This window comes from Sinocyclocheilus grahami, unplaced genomic scaffold, assembly GCF_001515645.1.
Source record: "Sinocyclocheilus grahami isolate Dianchi unplaced genomic scaffold, SAMN03320097.WGS_v1.1 scaffold816.1, whole genome shotgun sequence".
Classification (NCBI taxonomy): Eukaryota; Metazoa; Chordata; class Actinopteri; order Cypriniformes; family Cyprinidae; genus Sinocyclocheilus; species Sinocyclocheilus grahami.
In genome coordinates this window covers 24363-51121 of record NW_015505995.1, presented here as the reverse complement: position 1 = coordinate 51121, position 26759 = coordinate 24363, and the positions used below count along the sequence as shown (strand labels likewise).

Genomic DNA, 26759 nt, shown 5'->3' with positions numbered 1-26759 from the left:
ATATATATATATATATATAAGCATATCTAGCCTACTTTATGCATTCTATATACAGTGTGTATTATATTCTCTGCATAAAGTCTCAGTATATTAATATATATATAAAAAATGACACTTTAACTTTCTGTTTTCACTCTAGTAAAACAGAATCAGAAAATCAGAGTAAAGACACATTCAGAGAGAGAGCGAGACACACACACACACACACACACACACTCACCGGCGTGACTCCGCCCCCTTTGTCTTTATTCAGTGTTTCTCAATCTGAAGGAGGACAGAGAGAAAGAATCACAGACCAGGACACCGGGAGGAGAGACGGGCCGAACACACCGAACCATGGCCACAGCAGACACGAGACCGCAGCACATCCGCGCACCCAGCCTCACATCACGGATCACCTGCACCAGAACCGAGCTGACTGACACCACGGCGGATCCGAGGCCAGAATGAGGGTGATTTACGTCCAGAACGCCGGCGTGGTCGCTGCTTTCTCGACTGAGATCTTCTGCGGTAGATTGAAACAAAGGAATAACGGAGAAATCATGATCGAACGCGCCACGGGAAAGAGAACACGTCATAACGGAGTAGGCTACGTCATAATGGTCTAGAACGCGTCATAATAGATTAATGCACAATAGATACATTGTCGTTCTAATTGTGAATGATACATTGTAGCAGTTCATAAGTGCCATAAAACCACATGGCACGTGTTCATTCGTTTCTTTTTAATAATATGCCTATTTAGTCCGTTCATAGCCCTGTTTTATCGTTCATAATTAGACTGGGATTATTATTTTCTTTTAGATAGCCTACCATAGCCGGTTATAGGTAGAATAGATAGACACCTCATTTAAATATGAGTCATTTTTGACAATCATAAATTAGTTTATATGTGAACATAATAAACCTTTGCATTGTCATTTATTTATTTATTTATATGCTAATTAGCTATATTAATTAGATTTATATTATCAATATTTCAAAGCATTTAGTCAAGATATTTAAACATAGAGGGAGGTGTAAAATATCATCCTCCGGCGTGATGGAGACACAAATGCCAGGTGACCCGCCGGGCCCCTCAGTGGTGACGGAAGCCCCTGAGGGCCCCGGTGAGGTCAAACGCAGCAGCTCTGGTGTGAAGAAACATCATCACAAACACAACCTCAAGCATCGCTACGAGCTGCTGGAGACCCTGGGGAGAGGAACCTATGGCAAAGTCAAGAAGGCCATCGAGCGCCATTCTGGAAGAGAGGTAAGAGCTTCAAGCATCTGCTAAATCAATCAATCTAATGTAGTGGTTATATATCAGAACTGCTATCCAGAAGGTTGCAGGTTCAATCCCTGCAAGATACTTGACCTTTAGTTGAAAATTACTGTAGTACTATGGTAACATCTGAAGGAAATGTCGTGATACATAGATGTATACTAGTGATTGAACTTCTGAATCAATGAATCTTTTGGTAAATGAATAAAGAACTGGCCTGGATCTTGGGCCGGCTGTAATTTGTCGTTTATGGTGTCAGCTCTGCTATAATAATCTGTTGTTGTGTTTGGCTCATTTCGGTCCATCTCATGGGAATTTGCTTGTGCAGGAGCAGATGTTTTATATCTCCTGTAAAGTTGCTCTAATGGCCCCCAATGTAACGCATCATGCTTTAACCAATTGTCTGTCGTGGTTGCAGTTCGGTTCAAAGGTCACTGCTGACCGCTTGCCGTAAATAATGATGCAATCAGCACCATATGTGTTAAAGACCTTGAGTTCTGACCCTCGGGTCACTAATGAACTCTGACCTAGAAATTCTTCTGTGGGCATCTAGGTCAGGCAGGGCTTTAGTGTTCGTTTGTTCATTAATCAAACATACCGGATTCGTTCGGCACACTACGGCACGTGGCTTTGGTTGCTGTTTAACATACAAAAGATATCTTAAAAAAAAAAAACGTCTCAGTGTTTTTGGTCCATTCTCTGAAAGTCAGTGGGGTGCAGATTTGCTAAAAATAAAATTGTTCATTGTTCTGAGAAAAAAACATCAGCATCTGGCTGATTTGACTAGATTGTACCCAAGTGATTGATGAACTTGCATCAAAATACAGTATAATTTGATTGGATGTACAGCTTTTGAAGACAAAAAATGCAGAAAGCTAACTATGAATGACTGTATGGTTAGTTATGTTTTGTTATTAGCATTTATCTTTGTTTTTTACTTATCTGCAAACCATTCTAGCAGTTGAAATGCCCTCCAGTCATGTATATTTCCATGGAAACACTGTTGTTGGTGACTGTTATGGGCTGGAAGCAGATATATAGCCTTCTTTTAGTTTAATAATTTACAATCCAGGCTATTTCACAACTCATACAGCCATACACACACACACACACACACACACACACACACACACAGGTCTGAGTGTATCGGTGGGCAGTGTGCCATCAGAGTGTTGGCAGGCTGTTGAAGAAAGTATGAGCGCATGCTAACAGACCTAAAAATAAAACGGTGCACACACTACACATACATGTTTTTTCGTTAACCTCAAACTCAGACGCATGGTAAAACATAATTTGTCATGCGTGTTTCTGGGCCCATAAACATAAAGTCACTCAGGAAGACATATGGTGTTGTTTTCTGGCATGGGTTTAGTGTGCTTAGCAGGAATTAGTCAGAACAACTTTTAACTGGCCGGACGTGCTGTCTGTAAAGAGTTATAGCACATACGTATAGATAACAGACGTAGAAACCACTGGTAACTACCATAGAGACTAAACATTAGACATCACAGAGTCTTAAAACACACCTACACACGTACAACACTGCAGTATTTAGATTCTTTCTCCTATATGTGATAGTTCACTCAAAAATGTACATTTTGAAAAATTTCATTATGCTCATGTTGTTCCAAACCTCTATGACTTACTTTCTTCTGTGAAACACGAAAGAAGCATTAGTGCCCCTTTGTGGGATCGCTGAGAATGCAGTGTACTCACATTGCGTCATAAATTGCGTTCTGACACATTTTAGTGTGACTTCACACTTGCATACTTGCATTACACATTTTTGCAACACGTTTTAAAATGGGCTTGCATGCAAAGCATTTGCATTCATATACTTGTATTGTTATGAATAGCATTTTGAAACAAATTTGAATGCAACGCTGCATTAAATTGACTTTGCTTATCTAAGGGTCATTGCGTTTACATACTTGCAATGAGTTATAAATTGCATTCTCATTTTCTAGCCTAACAATATTTGAAAAAGGACTTGTATAGCCAGAAACATTTGTTTTGCATACTTGCATTGCATCATGAATAGCACTGAATAATGCAAAAACTCGCAAAATCGACATTGTCTACCTTGAAACATTTGTACTTTTTGCATTGCATTTTCTTGCATTGCGTTATGATTTGCATTCTGACTTATGATTATGAATTGCAGTACGACTTTCCGTACCTAGAAGAGTTTGCGTTTATTCGCATTCTTACATTGTGTTATCAATAGTACTGCATAACGTAAAATCTCTCAACGTAAAAACTTTTTTGCTTGCATTGTTTATACAGTCATCTGACACATTTCAGAATGCGACAACATGTGAAATCACACTTGCGTACTAAGAAGAGTTCCTGCACTGCATTATAAATAATTGAATTCTGACAAACTTTGTGACACGGCAGCATTCACATTGTTGTGTTGTAATGAATAGCAATTGAATGCAATGCAGAATGCAATGACTCATTTAATCAACCTTGCATATCTAAAAGTGTAATTGCATACTTGCATTGTGTTACGAATTCTGTTCTAATTTTGCAGCGTAACAGTGAGCTTGCGTACCTACATTATACGTTTATAATCACATACTTGCATTATGTTATGAATAGCACTGAATAATGCAACAACGCACTTAATTGACCTTGCATTCCTGCAAACATTTGTGTCTTTGTGTTAATAGTGCTCTGACGATTTTTGGAAATTGCACTTGTGTGTTTGAAATAGAGCCTGCGTTTGCGTTTGCATACTTGGATTGTGTTATGAATATCTCTGAATAATTCAATAACACACTTAATTAAGCTTGCATACCTTCAAACATTAAATAAAATAAAAGCAATAAAATATTCCTCTGGGCCATTATGTTCAACTCATATCATATTTAGTTTAGTTCCTCTAGGTGATGTCCCTGGCTAAACAAACAAAGTCTGTTGCTGAACGTAAGGTTCATTCTGCCGTGATAAAGCTTTTCTGTTTGTTAACACGTACACAGACAAACAGAAGGTTCTGGCTGTTGATATATGCTACAATCCAGAATGGCATATTCCTGACCTCTACCCCTAAGGCACAGATAACCAAAGAAATTGTGTAACATATTCTTCTTTATGACTTTACCAGCCTCAGATTCACCATAATGACCCAAGCAGACAGACAGATAGCATGTGTGTGTGAGCTCTCGCACGTATGAGCTTGTGTTTGCATTGCATTTGTGTGAATCTGAATGTACAAACAAGATCGGATGTCCACATATCGGTCAGCATTCCTTCCACAGAGTGTGTGATGAATTGGTCACATGTCTGTGTGAGTGTGTGTTTGTACGCACTTGTCCGTCTGTGTGTGAAAAGGTCACTGTGACAGTGCGAATGCAGACACACAATTGAAAGTCCATCTTGAACAGGAAGTGAAAATGTTATGGAAAATTAATATCCTGCATGGAGGCCAAAACATTCTGTTAAAGTGTAGTGGGTTTTAACGGATTAGTTCACTTCCAGAATAAAAATGTCCTGATCATTTTCTCACTCCCATGTCATCCAAGATGTTCATGACATTCAGTCGCAAAGAAATTAAGAAAGTTTCCGGAAATTTGTCGCCCCTTTGCAACCCTAATTGCTAGGTGGTTGTTAGGGTTTTGGGTGGTTGATAAGAGGTTGCTAGGGTATTCATACTGATTACTATGTAGTTGCTAGGGTGCTTGGGTGGTTGCTAGGTCATTACTGGTTACCCGGGTGGCTGTTAGGGTTTTGGGCCGATTGCTTGCTAGGGCATTTGTGGTGGTCACTAGTGTGTCCGGGGGGATTGCTAGATGGTACCTTGGCTATTGGGGTGGTTGCTAGAAGGTTACTTGGATGGTTGTTAGGGGTGTGCAATATATATCTTCTACGATAATAACGTAATTGTTTAAACTAAATAATAGACAAGAAGTTCATATTAATTGACTCACAAGTTAGACACAAGTTCCTGTTTTTGCTCTATTTCGTCAACAAAAATAGTTTCAAACAAAGCCACAGCAGAACTGTTTTGCGTCTCTGAGCAACACACGACAGTGTTTTGTTACCGAATCAATCAGCTGTTTGAACGAATCGGTTGAATGAATGACTCAATGACTCACTCATGCAGGGATTTGCCGCCACCTATTGGCGATTTTGGGTTTATATTTAAAGTATATTTTCCCTTTTTTCCCCAAAATCATTTCAGATATCACAATTGAACGTTTTGTTTTTAAAACATCAAAACATTATTTATGCATTTGTAACCGCAGGTTAACTGCATTCATGTCCTGCATTAAACAGTCTTTGTGAATGCATCTAAATGCCACAGAAGCAGATTCTGTGTCACCTGTGCATTGCAAACACAAATTTTGTTGATAATGATGGATTTGTATTGACTGATTGGTAACAGCCCTATAATAGGTAAAAAGCAATTTTAACTTGTTGGAAAAATTCATTCCTGTTACTCCTGCAAACTAACCACCACACAGAATACAAAGAATATCAAAAGCTTTGGGAGTCAGCTGTCCACAGCAGTCCCAAACCTGTCAAAATACCAGCACAATAACACGCACAGCAAAATATCGTCTAATTATTGTTATCGACAAAATTCCAGAAAATATTGAGATATCATTTTCTGTCATTATCGCACACCCATAGTGGTTATTAGGGTTTTGCGTAGTTTTTATGGCATTCAGGATGATTGATAGGCCATTTGAAGTGGCTGCTAGGAGGTTGCTAGGGTGTTTGGGTGGTCTTATGTGGTTACTAGGGTGGTAGTCAGGGTTTTGGGGTAATTGCTAAGGCATTCCACATAATTGCAAGGGTGTTCGAGGTGGTTTCTAGGGTATCCGGGGTGATTGTTAGATGGTAGCTAGGGTATTTGGGGTGGTTTCTAGGTATTTACTAGGATGGTTGTTAGGGCATTTAGGGTGATTGCTAGATCATTTGAGGTGGTGGCTAGGGCGTTTGAGTTGGTTGCTAGGGTGTCTGGGGTGATTGCTATGTTGCCTGGGGAGATTGCTACATGGTCAAAAAAAGCACATGGTGTCAAAAAGGCATGCCCCCCAATTTTTTTTATTTTATTTAATAAAAAAGTAGCATATCTCTACACTACAAGTTTAAAGGTATAAATCATGTTAGGTAACAAAGTTCAAATCCCTCTCTTTGCAAACACCATTAATGAAATAGAAAAACTTATCTGCCTTTTTATTGATGCTGTATTCTGTTCATTTGGCTCGCACACAGATAAGCAAATAAAAAGCTCCGCTGGTCAGAATCCTGTTTCTACCTCTGTGGGAAAGCTGTGATTTGTGTTTTCTTCCTGGAGATTATTTTAAACTCTCGCTCCTGCTGCGTTTGAACAAACTGCAGCATTAGTATTCATGCCGTCTCCAGCGGACCTGGCGGGAGGTGAATACCTTCAGCTGCACATAAATTCATGAGCTCATGGAAAACACTTGCTGATGGCTTTCCAATAAAGAGCAGGGTTTGCCCATTCGGCTTTTAGAGAACGGGCCCTGGTTTCTGGATTTGTTTATGTCTTTTTATTCCACATAATCAGTTCTGAAGCATTCCGCTAGGACTTTCCTTTTATGGATGTAGTCAGTAATTTATCTTCAGCTCCTCGGAAACATGTGGTTTTGGTTTCTCGGAGAAAAGCGGCGGTCCGCCTGCTCGCTCGCCATTAATGTGAAGAAACGGGCTGTTCTGATAACTGCTGGCGATGATGAGAATCTACATCGAGGAGCGGATAGACATGTTTTAGGGACAATCGTTGTGGATATGACATCACAAAACAAAAGGAATTGACAAAGGGCTTCCTCTTTTCCAGCTAAGGTTTGTCATCAGCTCACTCATTGTTCCATTTGTTCTTTAAATGGACCTGTAGCACACGCCTGGGAGAGTGAGATAGGACAGGAATAGACATGAAATCACTACCCAGATATCATTTCCTCTTTCCTCCCCATGATATCATTCATCAGTCAGTCAATAGGGCATCTCCTCTTTGCCCACATCATCTCCAGTTCTAGAATGGTCGTTTTTTGGAGTTCTAAGAGTGTGGTTCTATGAGTTATTTTTTTTACATTATATTTCATTTTATTTATATTTAAACAATACAGAAATATATCGTTTGATTATTTCCATGAATTTTAGTAATGTGAGTGATGAAAACTTTTTATCTCACAATTCTAACTTTTTTCTCGTAACTACAAGTTTAAATCTCGCAATTCGGACTTTTTTCTCAGAATTGCATGACATAAACTTGTAATTCTGATATATAAACTTGCAATTGCAAGTTATAAAGTTAGAATTGCGTGATATAAAGTCACAATTGCGTATTTTAAAGTCAGAATTGCGAGATATATACTTGCAGTTCTGAGAAATTAAGTCAAAAATAAAAAAGGTAGTTGTGACTTTTTATCTCACAATTCTGACATTTTTTCTTGAAATTGCATGTTTATGTCTGGCAACTCTGACTTTATAACTCACAATTGTGAGTATATATCTCACAACTGGGCCAATAGGGACAGTCGGGGCATGGTTAGAGATGGACTTGAATGACTTGAATGACCAAAGGTCGCGGGTTCGAATTTCGGTACCGGTGGGGGGAGTGAATGCACAGTGCTCTCTTCCACTTTCAATACCACGACTGAGGTGAGACCCTTGAGCAAAGTACCAAACCCTCAACTGCTCCCCGGGTGCCGCAGGAAAAATGGCTACCCACTGCTCCGGGTGTGTGTGTTCACTACTCACTGCTGTCTGTGTGTGTGTGCACTTGGATGGGTTAAATGCAGAGCACAAATTCCGAGTATGACACCATACTTGGCTGCACATCACTTCACTTTCAATTCTGAGAACAATTAAATCAGAATTATGACATGTAAATTCGCAATTGTGGAAAAGTCAGAATTGTGAGATTAAAAGTTTCAATTAGCTTTTTTATTTTTTATTCAGTGGTGGAAATGGGGTTCCATACATACTGGAGCCTGTTCAGGTCATCATGTGATCATATAGAGACATCAGTGCAGTGTCCTCAGGGCCCATGAAAGAGCTTTCATTCCGCTTCCAAACACTGCACCCTCATTTTCCTAAAAAACATCAGGAAAATTACATAGCAGGAGACTGAAAATATACTCAGCCGTGATGTGTTTATGGGATAATTCTGTGTGTGTGCGTGTGTGTGATGGGATGATTACACCTCTGTCTGAAGAATGTACTCAGGTGTTTTTCTGACATTCAGAAATAGAATGTTTTTGTCAGAGCCGCGGCTAAGTGCTAAGCTGTGGCGCTAATCCTGGCAATGTGAGTTTTACGCTAACTTGAGTCGTTTCCTGTCTCATAAAATTACTAAGATAAATATTTGATTTAGTCACAAATTGACCACAATCAGCATCTTTTACAAATACTCTGATAAACATTTTTATTCTTTTTGACAAGATTGAAACTGTAAATCATTCTTCTCTTCAGGTTGCCATCAAGTCTATCAGGAAGGAGAAGATTAAAGATGAACAGGACATGGTTCACATTCGACGAGAAATCGAGATCATGTCGTCTCTTCGCCACCCACATATCATCTCAATATATGAAGGTATCTATCTATCTATCCATCTATCCATCCATCCGTCCGTCCATCCATCCGTCCATTCAAACTCAGCAATAAATAAAACATACAATTCTAATAAATAATGAATAATCTTTCATTAACTATTGATAGACATGTGTTGTGAAGGACAGTAAAAGGTTTTTACCTTTACTTAAAGTAGATCAGCATCTGTGAATATGATGCTCCCCATTCCTGACCAGCATGTGTTTCAGTGGTTACGATCTCTGGTGAAATTCTGTGTTGATCATTTCTAAAGACATTTTTGCAGCCGTCTGGTTTGTTCTGCTGATTCTGTGCCACGGCGGGCCTGGCGAGCTCTCGGTGCGCTGACTCGACGTTTTTCCGCTCAAAGTCCGTCTGGGTTTATAGGGCAGTTTATTTTTGAAGAGTTACCGTATTCATCTTTGTTCTGTGTCATGACTTCGCTTGTGTTGTGGTTGGCCCGACTCAAAGAGGGGAGAACACCTCTTTAAATGAGTCTCCGGAGACTCTTTTTTTTTCTCGTGTCTGACTTTGTCTGTCATTGCTCTAATGTCAGAGTGTCTTTCTCTTTTAATTTTGTGCGGTGTTAAATTATGTTTATGGGTTTGGGCTGGTCGTGGAAATTTTTGGATAGAGGAATGAATTGCTTGCGTACCCGTTTAGCTGCGTGAACTTTCCCAGAGGAACATTTTTATTACTCAAAGGTTGCTCACTCAATGCTCACGAGACTTATAGTCACGGATATCAAAAGTTTCTCCATTGATTCTCCTAAAATTCCTCCCAAATGAGACAATTGTTGACATACAGCAGGAAAATAAAGCTATAAAATTAGATGAGAAATGTTCAAGCTCATATTGAGATCTCTGACTTTTGATTGCAGACTATTTTGAAGTCTTTTTTTTTTTTCGGGAGAAACGTCTGAGAAGCAGGAGACTTGAGCAAAGTCTCCATTTAGTTGCATTTAACCTCACTGTGATCTAGGAGAAACAATTGAGATGATCTCATTTGGGATGTTCCTTTCCTACAGGCTGCATATCGCTGTCGAATTTAGCGCTGAGCTCCGATATTTAGCGTCACTGTGAGAAGACTCTGATTTACGCTGACACAGTAAATCTGTGTTACGTTAACTTTGTTACCCCTCTCTCTCTCTAAACTGTATTTGCACAATCCCAGAAGGCCTTGCGCTTGCATTCCCTGCTGTTCTGTGGAAAGCGATGGCGGACAGGAGAGATTCTGTAAAAAGATGAGAAGCGATTCTGGATGTGTGACAGGAGACAGGGGCAGCGCCAAACGCTTGGGTGGGGTGATGTGTATGAGGATTTTGGGGGTTTTGCAGAAACAGCCACTTTCTGCTGCGTCGGGCTGTAATTTGCTGTGTTTGTTCCTCTGGATTTTTCAGCTTCTCCTGGTCGTTAACGGATTCCGCTGTGACCTGCTGAACTTTCTGGACTGGCCACTATAAAACAAAGTCTTTTCATTTTTATGCATCCAATAGTTTTGTACTTGTACTTTTTCATTGTGGGTTGCATTCTGAAGAAACAAGGCGCCACCGTACATTTATTTTTGACTGGACACCTCCCTGTTGAAGCCTTGGCCTGTGTAACCTAGACATGGGTCACGTTATCCAACTGGTCAATTCCTGAGGCCTACAACTTTATCTAGATTTTTTTTCTTATCTATTTCTTTCAACTTTTATTAGAGACGTACTTCCACTTACTTGTGGAACTGCATTATGGATAAAAATACTAGACAATATAACAGCTTTATTGTAAATGATACTGCTAACTACAAACTGAAATAAAACATTTTTATACGGATTTCAATCTGGCATACAGATCATAAAATAACATTCTGAACATATATAAATAAAACATCACGAATAAACAAGGTATAGATAAACTGATCAGATTTTCATTATGTTGTTTTGTTCTGTAGTGTTTGAAAATAAGGACAAGATAGTGATTGTCATGGAATACGCCAGTAAGGGTGAACTCTATGACTACATCAGCGAACGCAGACGCCTGACTGAGAGAGAAACCCGACACTTCTTCAGGCAGATTGTCTCTGCTGTGCACTTCTGCCATAAGGTACGCACCTCTCTTATCTCTCTACTTTCCATTCTTTCTATTTCTCAATTCCTTTCTCTTCTCTGAGAGAGCCTCTTGCTTCACAGGGTTTCCCGCAGAGCTGCACGTGCATTTATTCGATGAAATCAGGCCTTGCAGTGCGAGTCTGTTATCTTTGGCTCTTGTCAGATTGGGAGGAATCTTGGAATAGACAACTGATGTGAAACAGCTTTGCATCATGGGTCACACATTTCAGCATTTAGCAGAGCTGTTGATAGAGTAATAAACCACCCATTTGTACATTTCCATGAAGTCTTGTGTATGTGTATAAGGGCTTTTCCAGTTTCTTACAAATGGATTGTTTCAAGTCTTTTCGATAGAGTTTGAAACCATAATTCAGGATAATTGGGACATTTCCCCAGTCATCTCAATGGCAAAAAGTGTCCCAATTTACCTGAATTCCCCCTATATTTATAAATGACGTTTCTTTTGTTTTGTCCACCATTTTTGGGTGGATTTTTTTGTCACTGAACTTGTTGCAATGCATTATGGGATTGCATTCAGATACCTATCTACCTAATTGAAAAGCGTATAAAAATGCTAATTAGTTGGATTACTAGGTTATGAATCATAGCTAGAATTCCAGATAAGACAGTCCCATTCCCCCACGATGCATTGCTGAGTCAATCAAGGTCACCGTGGGCTTGCACTGAGTGGGGTGGTTTGCAGCTGAAGATGACGTGATGTCATATATCAGGGCAGGGGAGCTTCCAGACACCAGAGGGGAGGGCAATGAGTCATCATCACCATGGGCAACCACAATGTGGGGGGATTTTCGGGTGGGGTCGGCCAGATGCCTCAAGAAAGCAGCCTGTCAAACAGGCGATTTATAGTTCATCTGCTAAACACTGTGTATGCTGAACACATGCATCTTTCATGGCCATCAGACATCTGTAACCAACTCTCTCAGATCCTAAACCCCTTGTAACTGGGTTTCCGGGCGTGCTGTAACCCGAATGCTGTGTCTTACTTTAAAGGAAACACAAGGACTAACTGCACAGTCATGTACCAATCAAAAACTGGTGTCTGAACAGAACAGTAATTACAGAAAGTGTTTGTGGGACAGATGTCAGCGGTTAATAAAGATTTTGTTGGCTATGACAGTATTACCTCAGATCTCTGAAGTGCATTCTGACATTTTCTTTACAGAATGGTGTTGTTCACCGAGACCTGAAACTGGAAAATGTTCTACTGGATGAAAACTGTAACATAAAGGTAAGAATGGTTCTGAAACTGTGGCTACCTTTTACTTCACATCCATGATCTATATAGTATACAACATTAGGATTAGTGCGTCCCACAAAATAGTATATGGAAAGGATGCTGTACTGTTTCCAAAAGATTTTCTCCACCTCAGTAGTGTTTAAATACAAGTATGTGAACTTAAAAATTAAGAAATGGTGGGCTTCATTCATGAAACAAAACAAGCAGGATGTTGAAAAATCACTCCTTGTAAAAGCAAACACTTACTCAGTAAAAGTAAAACAGAAAAATAAACTTTTTGTTTAGCATTATTTCTCTAAAACCAAACACGGATGTATTTGTTGTTCATTCAGATTGCTGATTTTGGGTTGTCCAACCTGTATCATAAAGACAAGCTCCTCCAGACCTTTTGTGGTAGTCCACTGTACGCATCCCCAGAGATCGTCAACGGCAGACCATACCGTGGTCCAGAGGTGAGGCATGCTCAGATAAAGAAAGCTTTACAAGCTGCTCTTTATGTTGAACTTCTTTCCAGGGTCATAAAAACATGCTGGAATGGTTTACTACAGGCCTGCATGACATGATGCACAGACATAAACCCTTGAGGTTTGCATCATCGTAAATGAAACACCCCACAGTTTCATTATGTTAGCGTGTGAAATCCACTGTGAGCGGCTGTGATGTATCAGAGACAGTCTGTGTGGTTAGTGAAGCCTTATTCTGCTCTTTGATGGGATTATCCTTCCACATACCCCTAGGAACAGACAAACACACGCCTTGTGCTTCCCTACTGAACATGGAGAGCAGCTGGAGTTTCTTTCTCCAAGTATCTCTGATTATACATGTCAAACCTCGGTCAGAGTTGTAAGGTTCTTTAGAGCTTTACATGTGCCGCTCTTGTGGTATATAGCTCAGGGCTTTTCAAAATTTGCTGCAGTTTTCCTCAAGGGTACAGAAAACACTAAAATGTAGAGGATATAATCAAAAAAGCCAAACCCTTGCAATCAATGAAAGCAATGAAAGTCTCCGTTTCGTCTCACCCTGGTGACCGCCTTGAGCAAAACAATTACTCTAGTCTATAAGTAATTTCCTATGAACTGACAACTCAAGAACCTGGAAAACCATCCAGGCTGCTGGGGCGATCTTGAGTTTTCTGGCCTTCATACCTTGCCCTTTCAACCCACCTTCCACAGGACTTACATAACTGACTGCTTAGGGTGGTATGTTGTGTAATAGAACGTCTCAAAACAGATTGATTGCATATAAAGTTGAAGCTGAAAAACAGCCTGAGACCAACAAGAGTGGAAGACTGGTACCGTCTGATGCTGTTTGTGCGTGCTGGAGTGTCCAGTTGCTTTCCAAAAAGTCATGCCATCAATAGATTTGCGCATGAAAGCACAGCCAGCATTAAACATCCAAGTCTTGTCATGTGATTTCTATCCCACCTCCATATGACAGAATATCTGAAGTGTCATTAACAGTTAGCAGTAACTCAATGTTCTTTCAGAGTCAGCTGACATCAATGCCATCCATCATTTACAGGTGGACAGCTGGGCTCTGGGGGTTTTGCTGTATACGCTGGTCTATGGCAGCATGCCATTCGATGGAGGGGACCACAAAAATCTCATTTGGCAAATCAGCAACGGAGAGTATCGAGAACCATCCCAGTCATCAGGTACTGGTCTTGCATGAACTCTTAGACAAAGTTCAGAATGCCTTTTGTATAGAAAAATGTGTACCGATGTATGCAGGTAAATGTGTCTCTTGATCATGATAAACAAGAAGCTTGCTTGGTCTTTTGTTTAGATGCTCGTGGTCTTATCCGCTGGATGCTGATGGTCAACCCCGAGCGGCGGGCCACAGTGGAAGACATCGCCAATCACTGGTGGGTAAACTGGGGATGGAAAACCAGTGTATGTGACTGTGAATCGCAAAGGGATGCTGGCTCACCCATGCTGGCTCGTCTCATTGACTGGCAGAACCGGACCGAGCCTCGACCCGCTAAAGCCATCCGGTCCGAGCCATTCCTGCTTGTCCGTCAACGGCCCAAAAAGTCTAAGAAAGAGAATGATGACGGTGTGTCTCACTGTAATGGAGATGACAGCCTGGGCCTCAAGAGACCAAAGGGCATCCTGAAGACAAGAACCTCTGAAGAGCAACACTCTCCAAGTCTGGAAGAAATAGAATCCAGTGTGGGAACCCCAGAGAAGGAATCCGGGCCTGAAGATGAAGGGGGCGAGGAGGAGCAGGGGCTAACAGGCAACTCTCCTACCAAAGCGGTCTCTATCCTTCCGAAGAAGGGAATTCTAAAAAACAACCAACAACGAGAATCAGGGTACTATTCTTCCCCAGAGCGCAGTGAGTCCTCTGACCTGCTAGGTTGCAACATTACACCTCTTGCCGCCAGCTCACCACCAAAGCGAGCAGTTGGTAGGAAGGGCATCTTGAAGCGCAACGGGAAGTATTCTACATACAGTGGCGCTCCTCCTTTGAGTGTCCTTGGGGAACCAGCACCTGGCGATTCTGGTTTATCCCGCAGTCAGAGTCGCCCATCTAGTATTGTAAGGGAGGATAGGGACACCATCACCAACAGTTCCTTCAGTGGCACTGACTGGCCCCCACCCGGTGCCCGCCCCAACATCAGAGGCTGTGTGTCTGCAGAAAACCTTCTCCAGCTGGCCAACTTCAAAGGTCTCCAGGCAGCTCCTCCCCTACATAGTGGGAAATTCAGCCGAGGAACGCGGGGCTCTCCGGGGGATAACAGCAGCTTCTCTCTACTAGGAGATCTTGATGATATGACTCAGGTGTACCAACAAGCCCTGGACATCAGCAACAACCTGTCATAGGGATGGGGGCCAGTTGAGAGGGGCCTAGAAAGAAAGAAGGTGGAGCAAGTGGTAGATGTTTGTTCGGCATGTTGTTGACGACCAGTGCAAAACTGGGATTCTATGAATGTGAGTCCTTTTTCAATGGGATGATATTGGAGGTTGTACACAACCAAACCTTAACTCCTGACCCTTAACCCTAATCCTACCCTATTTTACTTGACCTTTACCCAACCCAATCTTATACACAGTTAAAATTATAGTATATTAATTATAGGAACTACAGCCTAGGGGGATTTAAGGGTTTGAAGTAAGTAAAATTGAAGTTGGTACTCTGGGACATTATCCCCCTACAGGCAAGGAATGATATTAAATGTTTACATATTAAGTATAAGGTGAGTTAGCATCACAGTATGGCATCATGTAACAGCAGCCTTGATGAAACAAAAATAAGAGCCAACCTGAGTTTATCAAGCACCTTAAAACTCTCACGGAGCCGTTTGTGATATTTACTTCCAAAAAAAGAAACCAGGGTCTTGCTCCAAATGAACTGTTGTTGTGTATTATTTATTAATATATATTTTTGTAGATTTAGTGATACAAAACTGGTGTGGTCTGGCAGTACTGGAAGAATAAGAAACTGAAATCTCTCGTTGCCCTTGGTTGGAACTGACATATATAATTGTTATTTTTCTTTCTTGGTTATTTTAATATGACATTTAAACTGCATATGTAATGATCAAACTCGTATTGATCCTATGAGTCGAAGCATATATATTGATTTATAGAAGTGCCTTTTTGTTTGTTTGTTTTACATTTTTTAATTCATATTAAATTATGTATGTCATTTCCTTAAGGTGGAGAGAGATGCCAGAGGAAGCTGTCATCAGATGAACAGCGTATTATTGTTTTTATTTTATTATTATTTTTTTTTTGTATCGAATGCTTAGAAGAGCCCCAGGAACTCTGAGCACAAAGCCTACCCTACAGAACTACCTGACTTCAAGGTTAAATTTGCCCCACTTCTGCCGAGAGGCTAGTGCTTTACAGTGCATTATTCAAGAAGAAGAATGGTCAGTCCATGAACACCTTGAAAGGGAGTTTATTTTCAGGACTCGCTGGGTAATTCAAGGTGCCAGCATGCTGGATTGGTTGTTTCTGATTGAGTCCTGACAGGAACATGTGTGCATGCACCATGTGTTTCTCTAGAATGGTGCTCTTGTGGTTTCTTGATTGGGTTAGCTGACTGTTTAGAGTTCTGGACACCTTCACATTAACAAGGTTTAACTCAAGGTAGAAATGTCAGACACAATCTCAGCTCCAAAGAATGTTCAGGCCGAGACAAGCTTGTTTGACTATTTCCAAAGGTTTTGGACTGTAGGAACATTGTCTCTCCTGATGTTTATGTGTTGATGCTTAGGGATTGTAATTGCTTAGCTTTAAGAATAATGGATTATTGGTTCTCTGTTGAACTTTGATGCCCAAATCACTCCCGTTAGAGCTAAAAAAACACCCCAAAAAAACAAGTAGACTAATTTGTTTCAAAGCCGTGATGAAGCAGCAAATTCCAAAGGCTCTTTAGAGGCATGTTTGGACTAGATCTTGTGAGCTTGCCTCTGTCATAGGTTTAATGGGACAGAAGCTTTATTGTTTCAGAATCTTTAGTCCTTTCTTTGTTGTCTACTTGCAGAATTTCAAGTGCAATTTTAGTTTTTTTAAGGCTGTTGTCTAAATGTTTTTAGAAGGTAAGTGTGAAGTAGCTGAAGTAGAAAGAAAGGTATTTACCAAGGTATGTTCATGAAAGCATTTTATGGATGGAAGACACTTTTCCAGTAAGAGGGACACATAGAATTATTCACTGGAAAGGATGATGTAGCTTTTATTTTGCTGCATGTGAAGAAAGACTAGTGCAAGTGTAGAAATAATGAGATGAAGAAAGTAGATGAAAGGATAAGGCAAGTATTTTGTACCAAAGAAGGCGCTTATGAGTAAAGAGACGCTAAGTTAGCAAATTGGCTATTAGCGTTAATAGAAAAATTCATTTTGCACCAAAAATTTCAACAGAAACAGATCATGGGAGGCATTTTGTTCAGAGGTGGTCCTGGGAAGATATTTTAGACACACCTAATGTGTATCATATCATACTGCTTATCTGTATTGCTTTGTATTGTCAACTGGATTCAGTGATCAAATTATACTATGTTAGTATTTTTATGTTATTGCGCTTCTGTTTTTGATTCTCCAAAATATTATTATTGATTTACCTTACAGAAGAACATTGTGCGTATAATCAACGATATTAAGTGCAATTTTAGTTTTTTTAAGGCTGTTGTCTAAATGTTTTTAGAAGGTAAGTGTGAAGTAGCTGTAGTAGAAAGAGAGGTATTTACCAAGGTATGTTCATGAAAGCATTTTATGGATGGAAGACACTTTTCCAGTAAGAGGGACACATAGAATTATTCACTGGAAAGGATGATGTAGCTTTTTATTTTGCTGCCTGTGAAGAAAGACTAGTGCAAGTGTAGAAATAATGAGATGAAGAAAGTAGATGAAAGGATAAGGCAAGTATTTTGTACCAAAGAAGGTGCTTATGAGTAAAGAGACGCTAAGTTAGCAAATTGGCTATTAGCGTTAATAGAAAAATTCATTTTGCACCAAAAATTTCAACAGAAACAGATCATGGGAGGCATTTTGTTCAGAGGTGGTCCTGGGAAGATATTTTAGACACACCTAATGTGTATCATATCATACTGCATATCTGTATTGCTTTGTATTGTCAACTGGATTCAGTGATCAAATTATACTATGTTAGTATTTTTATGTTATTGCGCTTCTGTTTTTGATTCTCCAAAATATTATTATTGATTTACCTTACAGAAGAACATTGTGCGTATAATCAACGATATTTCCTGGTCTCTACAGGTTTTTAGTGCAGACATGCAGTGCTAATGCTAATGCCTAGCATTTGCATAAACAGACGATCAATCACAACTACTGCAGTTTCATCAGGGTCATTTGATGTGTGTCAGAAATCTCAAAAGCCGCCTCACAGATCTGACCCAATATTTGGTGTCACTATATTCTCTATCAACCTTATTTGTCTTAATACTTTAAGATGAAGTTGAGCATCCACCCAAATGTGCCATTGCTAACCATAGTGCCATCGTAACTGAGATTAACAGAGGCGGCCATTGCGAATCAAATTCAAACATGCTTTCAGCCAAACTGGAAATACCTGGTGCATATTAGTCAAAATTCAGCATAGAGGAAAACTTGACTGGATATTGTTTATTGACAGTACTGAAATTGTAGTATTATTATGTTATTTATGCATTATTTTATTATAATTAATTACTTTTGTTGGTCAATGCCATAATCTTTTTTTGGGGGTTTGGTATCAGCTTGAGAAACAAGGACTGCCAAGGTATTTTTTGTTCAGTGCCTTTGCTATCTTTTATGATTTCTGTTTAATTTTTTGATAATAAAATTATTACAATTGCATTTTTATACTCTATTTATTAGTGGTGAAGCCAATTCATTTAACAGCACTCATACAAAGTGTGTAAACAAACACTGAAAGACAACTGGAAGAGCAAAATAACAGAGATGGTGCATTGCGGTCACGTGGTTGTGTTGTAAATCTTTGGTTGTGTATTCAGCTGCTTTGGTTGTTGTTAAGTGGAGATATTTCGCTAACCAGCGGTGTTTTGTACCACAAAACCAAATCTGTGTAAAACCAACTCAATAAACGAATCATTTCAAAGGAGGTGATATCTGTGTCTACTTTATTTGACTGCACTAATGGTTTAAATTTTGCATGCATAAGTCAAGGAATATCCTACATCTAATATTTCTCAGATAGTAGACCTCAGATCTTTCAGTGAACCGTTTGGATTAATTGAGTAGTGAGGGTAATGAGTAATGAGGGTGAGTAAATGATGACAGAATACTAATTCTTGGGTGAACTATCCCTTTAAGCAGGCCAAAGTTTTTACATAAGCCCAGAGTACAGAAAGGTGCGCATGAACAAGAGACAAGATCTGAAGGGAGAAATATATAAAGGAGAGGCTGCTGTCTTTGCCAGCTTTAATTTGATCCAGAGCTGCTCTCCAGGGCCCACAGAAACAGAACAAGAGAGCGTTTCAGCCGCGTGCCAGAGAGAAAGAAATATAGCAGACCTGCTGCACAAATCAGACCGACCCAAATACATTTGTGCTGCTACAGTCCTTGATTTTAGTCCTTAGGTGTGTCTCAATCCGCTGTCTAATTCAGTTGTACAATTCCAAGTGAGTCCCATTGTCAAAATTGCCAAAAAATAAACTCCCAGAATGCACTTTTGGGCATTAGCTGCTCACTTCATTCACTTGCTGGAGATGTCAACGTGTCTTCTTAAATCTGCTTAAATCTTATAAAGTGATAATGTAGCTTGACAAAAGCATTCGTTTTCTAAACTACAATCACTAACAATTATATGCATTTAGCTTCCACAATGTAAGCAAAACCTGACCCACACGGGACAGATCGGTACTTTTGTGAGCAGCAGGTGGCCTGTACGGCCTGGCTTTCACTCTGAACTTGTTCTTTGAAGCAGTAATACTGATCCAGGAACTGTGAGAGATTATGACTGATTGTTATTGCTAAAAGGACCACACACAGAAAGACGAGTCATCTCACGCGCGCTAATCAATTCAAGATACTTCTGAGCACATAGAGAAGTCCTGATCGCACTCGCACATATTCAGACTTACTGTAGTCCACAACAGAAGAACAAACACATCTGCTTTCTCCTTTCCTCTCCCCCTCCCCACAGATCAACCTCTCACTCACTTTCTCTCTCTGTAGTGGTTTGAGAAAGTTCCAGACATTCCTGAAAGGATTCCGCTCGGCAGCAGCCAGTCAGCAATGAATTCCAGAATAGCAGGACAATGGCTAAAAATAGAGACGAGGAGGATTTGATGAAAGTAAGAAAGAAGTCTTACAAAAAAGTACTCTGGCGGTACCATGGTACGAAATGATTTAATGATGATGATGAGTATTCATATAAAGAGAAAAGCACCAAGTACCAAGTAAAAAAAGCAGGTTACTCTTTTTTACAAAAATAGTACCATGGTAAAAACATGGTGGTACCAAGAAGTATACAGTACTATTGTGCTTTGAAATATACCATGATACTGAAAATAATACCACATACTATGGTATTTACATGGTATTCTATTCCATGTCCAAAAAACATATGATGCTTTTTAATACTTTTATGTAAGTATAATATATTAGGTGATTACCATTCACATGATACTTTTAAGAATAACACGGTACTACCATGGTACATGGTAGCACTATGGTACTTTTTGTCAGTATAATACTGAATGATTATCATTTATACCAAGGTATTACCTGTTACTCCAAGGTAAATGAACTTATACCATGGTATTGCTATAGTACATGTCCAAAAAACATGGTATTACCATGGTACCATGTCAAACAAGTTTTCCCTTATAAAAATACTGTGACAGTACCATGGTATCAGATAGTAATTCTATAGTACTTTAAAATGTATCATGGTACGAAAAGTAATACCTTGTTCTATGGTATTTAGATTGCACTAAGAATTAGAACATGTCCATGTCCAAAACAAAACATGGTAATACAATGGGACTGTTTGTTAGTTTCATATAACTGTAATACTGAATGATTGCCATGTTTAGATACCACATTTTTTATATGGTACTCCAAGGTAATTCAACGTATATGTCCACAAAACATAGTATCGCCATGGTATCATGTACAAAAAGTACTGTGATGGTACCATGGTACAATGATGGTATCAGATGGTAATGCTATGGTACTTAAATATAATTCATGTACCATGGTTTTTATATGGTATTCCATGGTTCTTTCAAGAATACCATAGTGCACGACCAAAATATCATGGTGGTATCATGGCACTAAATTATCATGATATTACCCTCTGATACATTCAACAAACCACAGTACTTCTACAGTATCTTTATTGTACACTCTAAAAAATGCTGGGTTAAATACAACTCAGTGCTGGGTAAAATAAGGACAAACCCAGCAATTGGGTTGTTTTGGCCCAGCGGTTGGGTTACTACCCAGAAGGTTGGGTTAAACATTTAACCCAACCGCTGGGTCAAAACAACCTAATTGCCTATTTTACCCAGCACTGGGTTGTATTTAACCCAGCATTTTTTAGAGTGTAAGTTCCAGCATGTGCCTGACTGGCTGTGATTCAGTTTCTGAGCTCCTGCTGTATTTTAACCAGCGCCGTAAATGCTCAGTGAGAAGTATCACACCACCAAAATATTTACAGGAAGACATCTCTATCCCAGGATAAACTCCCGTCCATCAACCCAAAAGCTCTTTCCTCTGAAGTTCTGCACCTCCTGGGACAGATCTTCTGTGGATGTTGGTTGGTTTTTGTGCAAGCCTTCATTTCCTCCAGCCGACCGTTTGCGCTCCATCTTTTGATATCCTACTTAAAGCTGTAGGAAACACTCACTGATGCATAAAGTGTCTCAGTGGCGGAGGAAGAAAGAGTTTTTGGAACATCTGCCCTCTTTTTAAGAAGGAATGGAAACAGTTTTAAAGCAAACACTTGGGGTTACAGCTGTGTTTTATTTGAGAGTCAGTGATTCAGTACGAAGACAGATAGGCCTCAAAAATGGCTGTGCAGATCCAACAAACTGATTCACAGATTTCTTCACAAATTTATGAATCAGTTCGACCAAATGATTAAAAAGAACATTGTTTTCTTTTAAAGAAAAAGTAAGAGTCTACAACCATGATTAGACCAAAACCTTATTCACACCTGTTTAGAGCTGTTTACTTGTGATTGGATTACTTGAGACAAATATTAATACCATGTGGTCATAAATACACCTTCTGAAAAAGTAGATCATCTCTTTTCTTCTGATTGCATCTCCTAGCTTCTCAGATTTTTCCAGGGCAGTTTTCTGTGATTAAAGGGTTACTCCACCCCAAAATGAAAATTTTGTCATTAATCACTTACCCCTATGTCATTCCAAACCTGTGAAAGCTTAGTTCGTCTTTGGAGCACAATTTAAAGGTGCAATAGGAGATCTTGGAAAATGCTAACTTTAGCCTGATAGCACTGAAAGCGAACGTCCCACCCTCCCTGCAATCGCCTTCCAAAGCCACGCCCCCTGAACGCATTTACACTCACAGACCAGAGACAACATTACTACAATAGGCTACATCAGGTTCCCAATTCCAGCCCATGTTCTGAAGTGAAGTAAACTTCAATGGATTTCCCCTGCTCAGGGAGTAGGGAGCAATGAACACTGTGTAGGGATCATATCGATCGGAACACAGTTCATGCACGTAGCTCACTTCTAACGAGCTGGCGCGAGGACTAGATTAACCGCTGGGCTACATCATGTGTCACTCACCGATGAGAAATCTTTAAAAGTACTACAATACCAGGAAGAAAGATCGGGTTGTTGATGTTTGCCTGCCATCCTCGCTCTGTCTGCACAGCATGCGTGAACGCGCTGATGACGTATCCTGTCTGCGCGAACAGGGTGCGCAGAGGTATGCTAATACATATTTGACAGGCAGGTAGGAAAGCATATTAAAACGCTCTGACCGAGCGTTTTGATTGGACAAACATTTCTTGATCCTACCCCTTCCACAGAATATATAAATACAGACAAATACATTTAGACCACTTAACTTAATAATTGCTATCGGGATGTGAAGAGACTTTCAACCAGCATAACAAAAAATGTTTCTGAAGACAATCCCCTATTGCACATTTAAGATATTTTGGATGAAAACCGGGAGGCTTGTGACTATTCCATTGACTGCCAAGTAAATAACACTGTCAAGGCCCAGAAAAGTATGAAAGACATCGTCAAAATAGTCCATCTGCCATCAGTGGTTCAATCTGAATTTCATGAAGCGACGAGAATACTTTTTGTACGCAAAGCAAACAAAAATAACGACATTATTCAAGGAGACCGTAGCACCATTTTGGAGAGTGTCCAATGAATGCAAACTGTGTATGCTGTTCTGTGTCAGCCGCACCACACGGATACACTGTTTTCGTTCAAATCAAAGAGTAAATAAACATAGAAAACACAGAACCGTGTGGTCCGGCTGACACAGACAAGTAGAACAGTATACGCAGTTTACGTTCAGTGGATACTCTCCAAAATGGCGCTACGGTAACGCGGAGGAGACGAATTGTTGAATAAAGTTATTATTTTTGTTTTCTTTGCGTACAAAAATATTCTCGTCGCTTCATGAAACTCAGATTGAACCACTGATGGCAGATGGTTCAATTTTCATTTTGGGGTGGAGTAACCCTTTAAAGCTTCTTTTATTTCTCTTTCCGTTCCTCTCGCTTTCTCTTATTCAGCCTCCTTCAAATAAACTTTAAGGTCTGAATCTGAGAGAGGAAAAGCGTTTATGTCGAGAGCAGTTTGGAAAGGGCTGTGAGTGGAATCTTTGAGATTTTATTTGTGGGAAAGCGCTAAGGAAACTGCTGATGGATTCTACATGCTGTAGATTTAAAGCCGAAGCTGAGAGCGTTTGGCATGTGAAGTCTCTAGTTAACCTTCATTCAGGCGGGATTACAAGCATGGCCTGATTTCAGCCCAGCCCATGATAAATGGGGAAATAGAGAGAGTTAGCCATAGGAAAATAAGATGTGTGACTGATTCGTCCTGTAAAAAGTGTAAGATTCGGTTCTTTAAGAGCTCACTAAAGCCTCTGACACTTTCGCTCAACATTCAAAACAAATGTTTTTAAATGTTTAAAAAAAAAAAAAGTTAGGGAAACAACTTTCTCCACCTACACAGCCTTATCTGCAGAAAAGCCATTTCAGAGATGGAAAAATATATTCTTTTTTACTATTTTTATTCCATATTGTCTTTAACAAGGATCTAGATCCTATTTAGAATTGTTGTATAATCACTAACAAGGCAAATGTTCTTTGCAGTTTGTCCAAGCTGTTCAAATCATAGACTGTAAAAAAAGATGGACGCCGCATCTCCTATTCCTTCCACTATAGAAAAGTGAAGCCAAAGTATCTCAGTATGACTGCTGCCTTCTTGAGTAAATGACGTCATTTGGAACCAGAGTCTGCGCAGTAAAGATTTGTTTGGAGCCAGAGTCTGCGCAGTAAAGATTTGTTTGGAGCCAGAGTCTGCGCAGTAAAGATTTGTTTGGAGCCAGAGTCTGCGCAGTAGTGTTGTGAGGTGGAGCCGCAGTATCAAACTCCCGCTTGACCCAATCAACCATAACAACACATCATTGTCATTGTCATTATCATTGAAATGTGCAATGATAATGAAGAATGCCGGAGACAGCGCCATCTGGCTACATGGAGGAAGCATGACAGGCTCACGCACCAATCAGACAGAGACAGAAGAGGAGAGAATAGAATAGAAAAAGAGATGGATTCAAGGACACTCAGCTGAAAGCCAGTAGAGTTTTGTCTTCGTGGTGGTTGCTACCTGTCACAGTTAAAGGTTTATGATGTCAGATCTTTGAATCATTAATTCAGCCGATTAGTTCAACACTGATTCATTAAGAAATGCCATTACTTGTGTGTGGCTTGGAAATGCAGATACTTGATTCAGATTTTATTTTATTTTGAACTAGTGCAAGGCAAAAATGAACAAAACAACTGTCAAAATTGTGTCAAAAATTTAAGTTACTCATTATTAACGTTTTGTTTATGGAACTGTTGTTAACAAGGAATGTCACTCACTCACGATCATTTCCGAATATCATAGACGGAGTGGGATCATTTGACTTGTGGAACCTAGCAAACTATTTTCTTCTAGTCTGAGCATGTGAGAACAGCTATTTTGGGAGGGAAAGTTTAAGATACCATCTTCCTTAGCTGTCTGAAGGGAGGAAAACTCCTGATATCAAAGCTAAATTGGCCTCTCTGAAATATCCCTTTATGACGGATTGCCGTCTGGCCCCTTTTCCTCTTAAAAGGGAAGGATTTTACTCTTTACTTTTCTGTAAAACAGCAAGTGAAATGTTGCCGGGAAAACAAATGAAGAGATATTCCTTTGAAAAGCAGTCCCTCTCTCAGCGGTCTGACCCCCCGTCGCTCCTGCAGCTGATGAAAGATTCCCTCCTCCTTCCCCTGCTTCCATCGCACGCAACTCACGGGAAAACCTGAGGGGTGGAGAACAGGGTCGGGAAGACAGATAGAAGGGGTGAATGAGACAAAAGAGGACAGTAGCTGTTTTCAAGATATATATATATAAACAAACGGCCACTTTAAATCATAGGTTATTAGTGATATATATAAATTAATACAATCATAGGCCTGGTAGACATATAATGGCTAGTACATTTTCTCAATTGATTGAAAAGTTATTTCTGATCCCTGTTTATTTCTATAGCTGGAGACTTGTAGAGGTTCAAACGCTGGTTCTCCACAGACGGACTGAATGAAGGTGTGGATCTCCGCCAGCTCTGCTTCTCAGTTGATTTATGCTGGTCTCTATCAAAACATGAGTGCTGAGAGCTTTTGGGCTTGTCTTTGCGAGCACCTGCAGGCTGCTTTCTGCCTCTTTAAGTCTTTGAGCAGTTAAATGTTTTAAGAATTTTAGTCATGAAAACATCAAAGCTGGTAATGAAGGGCTTCTCGCTCTCCAAACAGCCATCAATCGCACGGTAATCATAATCCTGCAAGTGTGCTGAGCGGCAGAGATTAACGCACTGCCTTACATTCCTTACAGCTGACTTCATCTCAGACTTTACCTTACAAAACAAAATCACATCTCCATGACTCTCTCTCAGTGTCCTGATCTCAGTCTGAGAGGTCATAAGGTCACAATTACACCCCCAAAAAATTGTTGTACTTGTTAGAGTATCAAATAGTTAGCTTAGCAACATGCCAGTGGTTAACGTTTCAGATCACTCAGTACCAACAATATTAAAGATAGTATCATACATCAATGTACCATGGTACAACCACATAACCTTTTTCAAAAGGTTTTAGCTAATCTAATCTATCCATTTTTTCTGCATTGATTTTCTTTTTCCTGCATCCATCCTTCTGTGATCACTTTGACTTTTAGTGTCCTATTAAATGCTTTTAGTGGGACACTGATGTGTGTTTAAGGATTGGCAAAGGAGTTAAATAACTCCTCACCAGAAATGTTTCAGATGCTGCCAATGGAAAGCAGGTTCTGGCATCCTGGATGAGCTCACATGAGCAAAGGGCCGATTCACATCATAAATAGCAGGCAGAACCTCCTGCAGATAATTTGACCTAATAGAACTTAATTTAATATGTGGAGAGTACCATTTTTTTAAGCTTGTAGGTGGCACGTGTGAATGTATTTAGTGAATTGAATTCACTTTACATCCTCAGAAATAAAAATATTAATGTTCCATGTCAGGTAAAAAAAAATGTCTTCTTGAATGTGTGTCCTGAGACTATATTCTGATGCTTTTTCTGCAAAGCATTCACTGTAACCACTGTCTTGCTGAAACAGCTGCAAGAACATCATCTGCTGACCTTTAAACACAGCTATTGCAACTGTGGTTCTCGTTTAGGTTGCCTCTGTCCCATTTACATGATACATGATTTACATGAATACAGGATGTGGTTTAAAGGAAACATGTAGCCTAAGTGTTGCAAGGTACAGAAGTTATGCCCCTCTTATTTGATTTTTCTGATATTCTTATTTTAATATCACCGTTTTCTCACAACAACTTGTACTTGCGTTACAGATATAATATAATGTCACACTATTCTG

The 26759-nt window shown here is 39.8% G+C and overlaps 1 protein-coding gene across 2 annotated transcripts; it reads left to right on the top strand.

Annotated features, from left to right (window-relative positions):
• The first annotated feature begins 226 nt into the window (after window positions 1-226).
• LOC107562281 (NUAK family SNF1-like kinase 1) lies at window positions 227-17560 on the top strand. 2 transcript variants are annotated; one of them, XR_001605967.1, is made up of 8 exons: window positions 227-1252; window positions 8714-8834; window positions 10767-10918; window positions 12107-12172; window positions 12514-12633; window positions 13703-13835; window positions 13967-16694; window positions 17301-17560. XR_001605967.1 is itself a non-coding variant. In XM_016246902.1 (7 exons), the coding sequence occupies exons 1-7, from the start codon at window positions 1043-1045 to the stop codon at window positions 15004-15006; spliced, it is 1842 nt and encodes a 613-aa protein (XP_016102388.1). In that variant the 5' UTR covers window positions 227-1042; the 3' UTR covers window positions 15007-16877. The 2 variants fall into 2 exon arrangements, 1 of the variants encoding a protein (XP_016102388.1); XM_016246902.1 differs by lacking the exon at window positions 17301-17560 and having other exon boundaries at window positions 13967-16877.
• Window positions 17561-26759: the final 9199 nt, after the last annotated feature.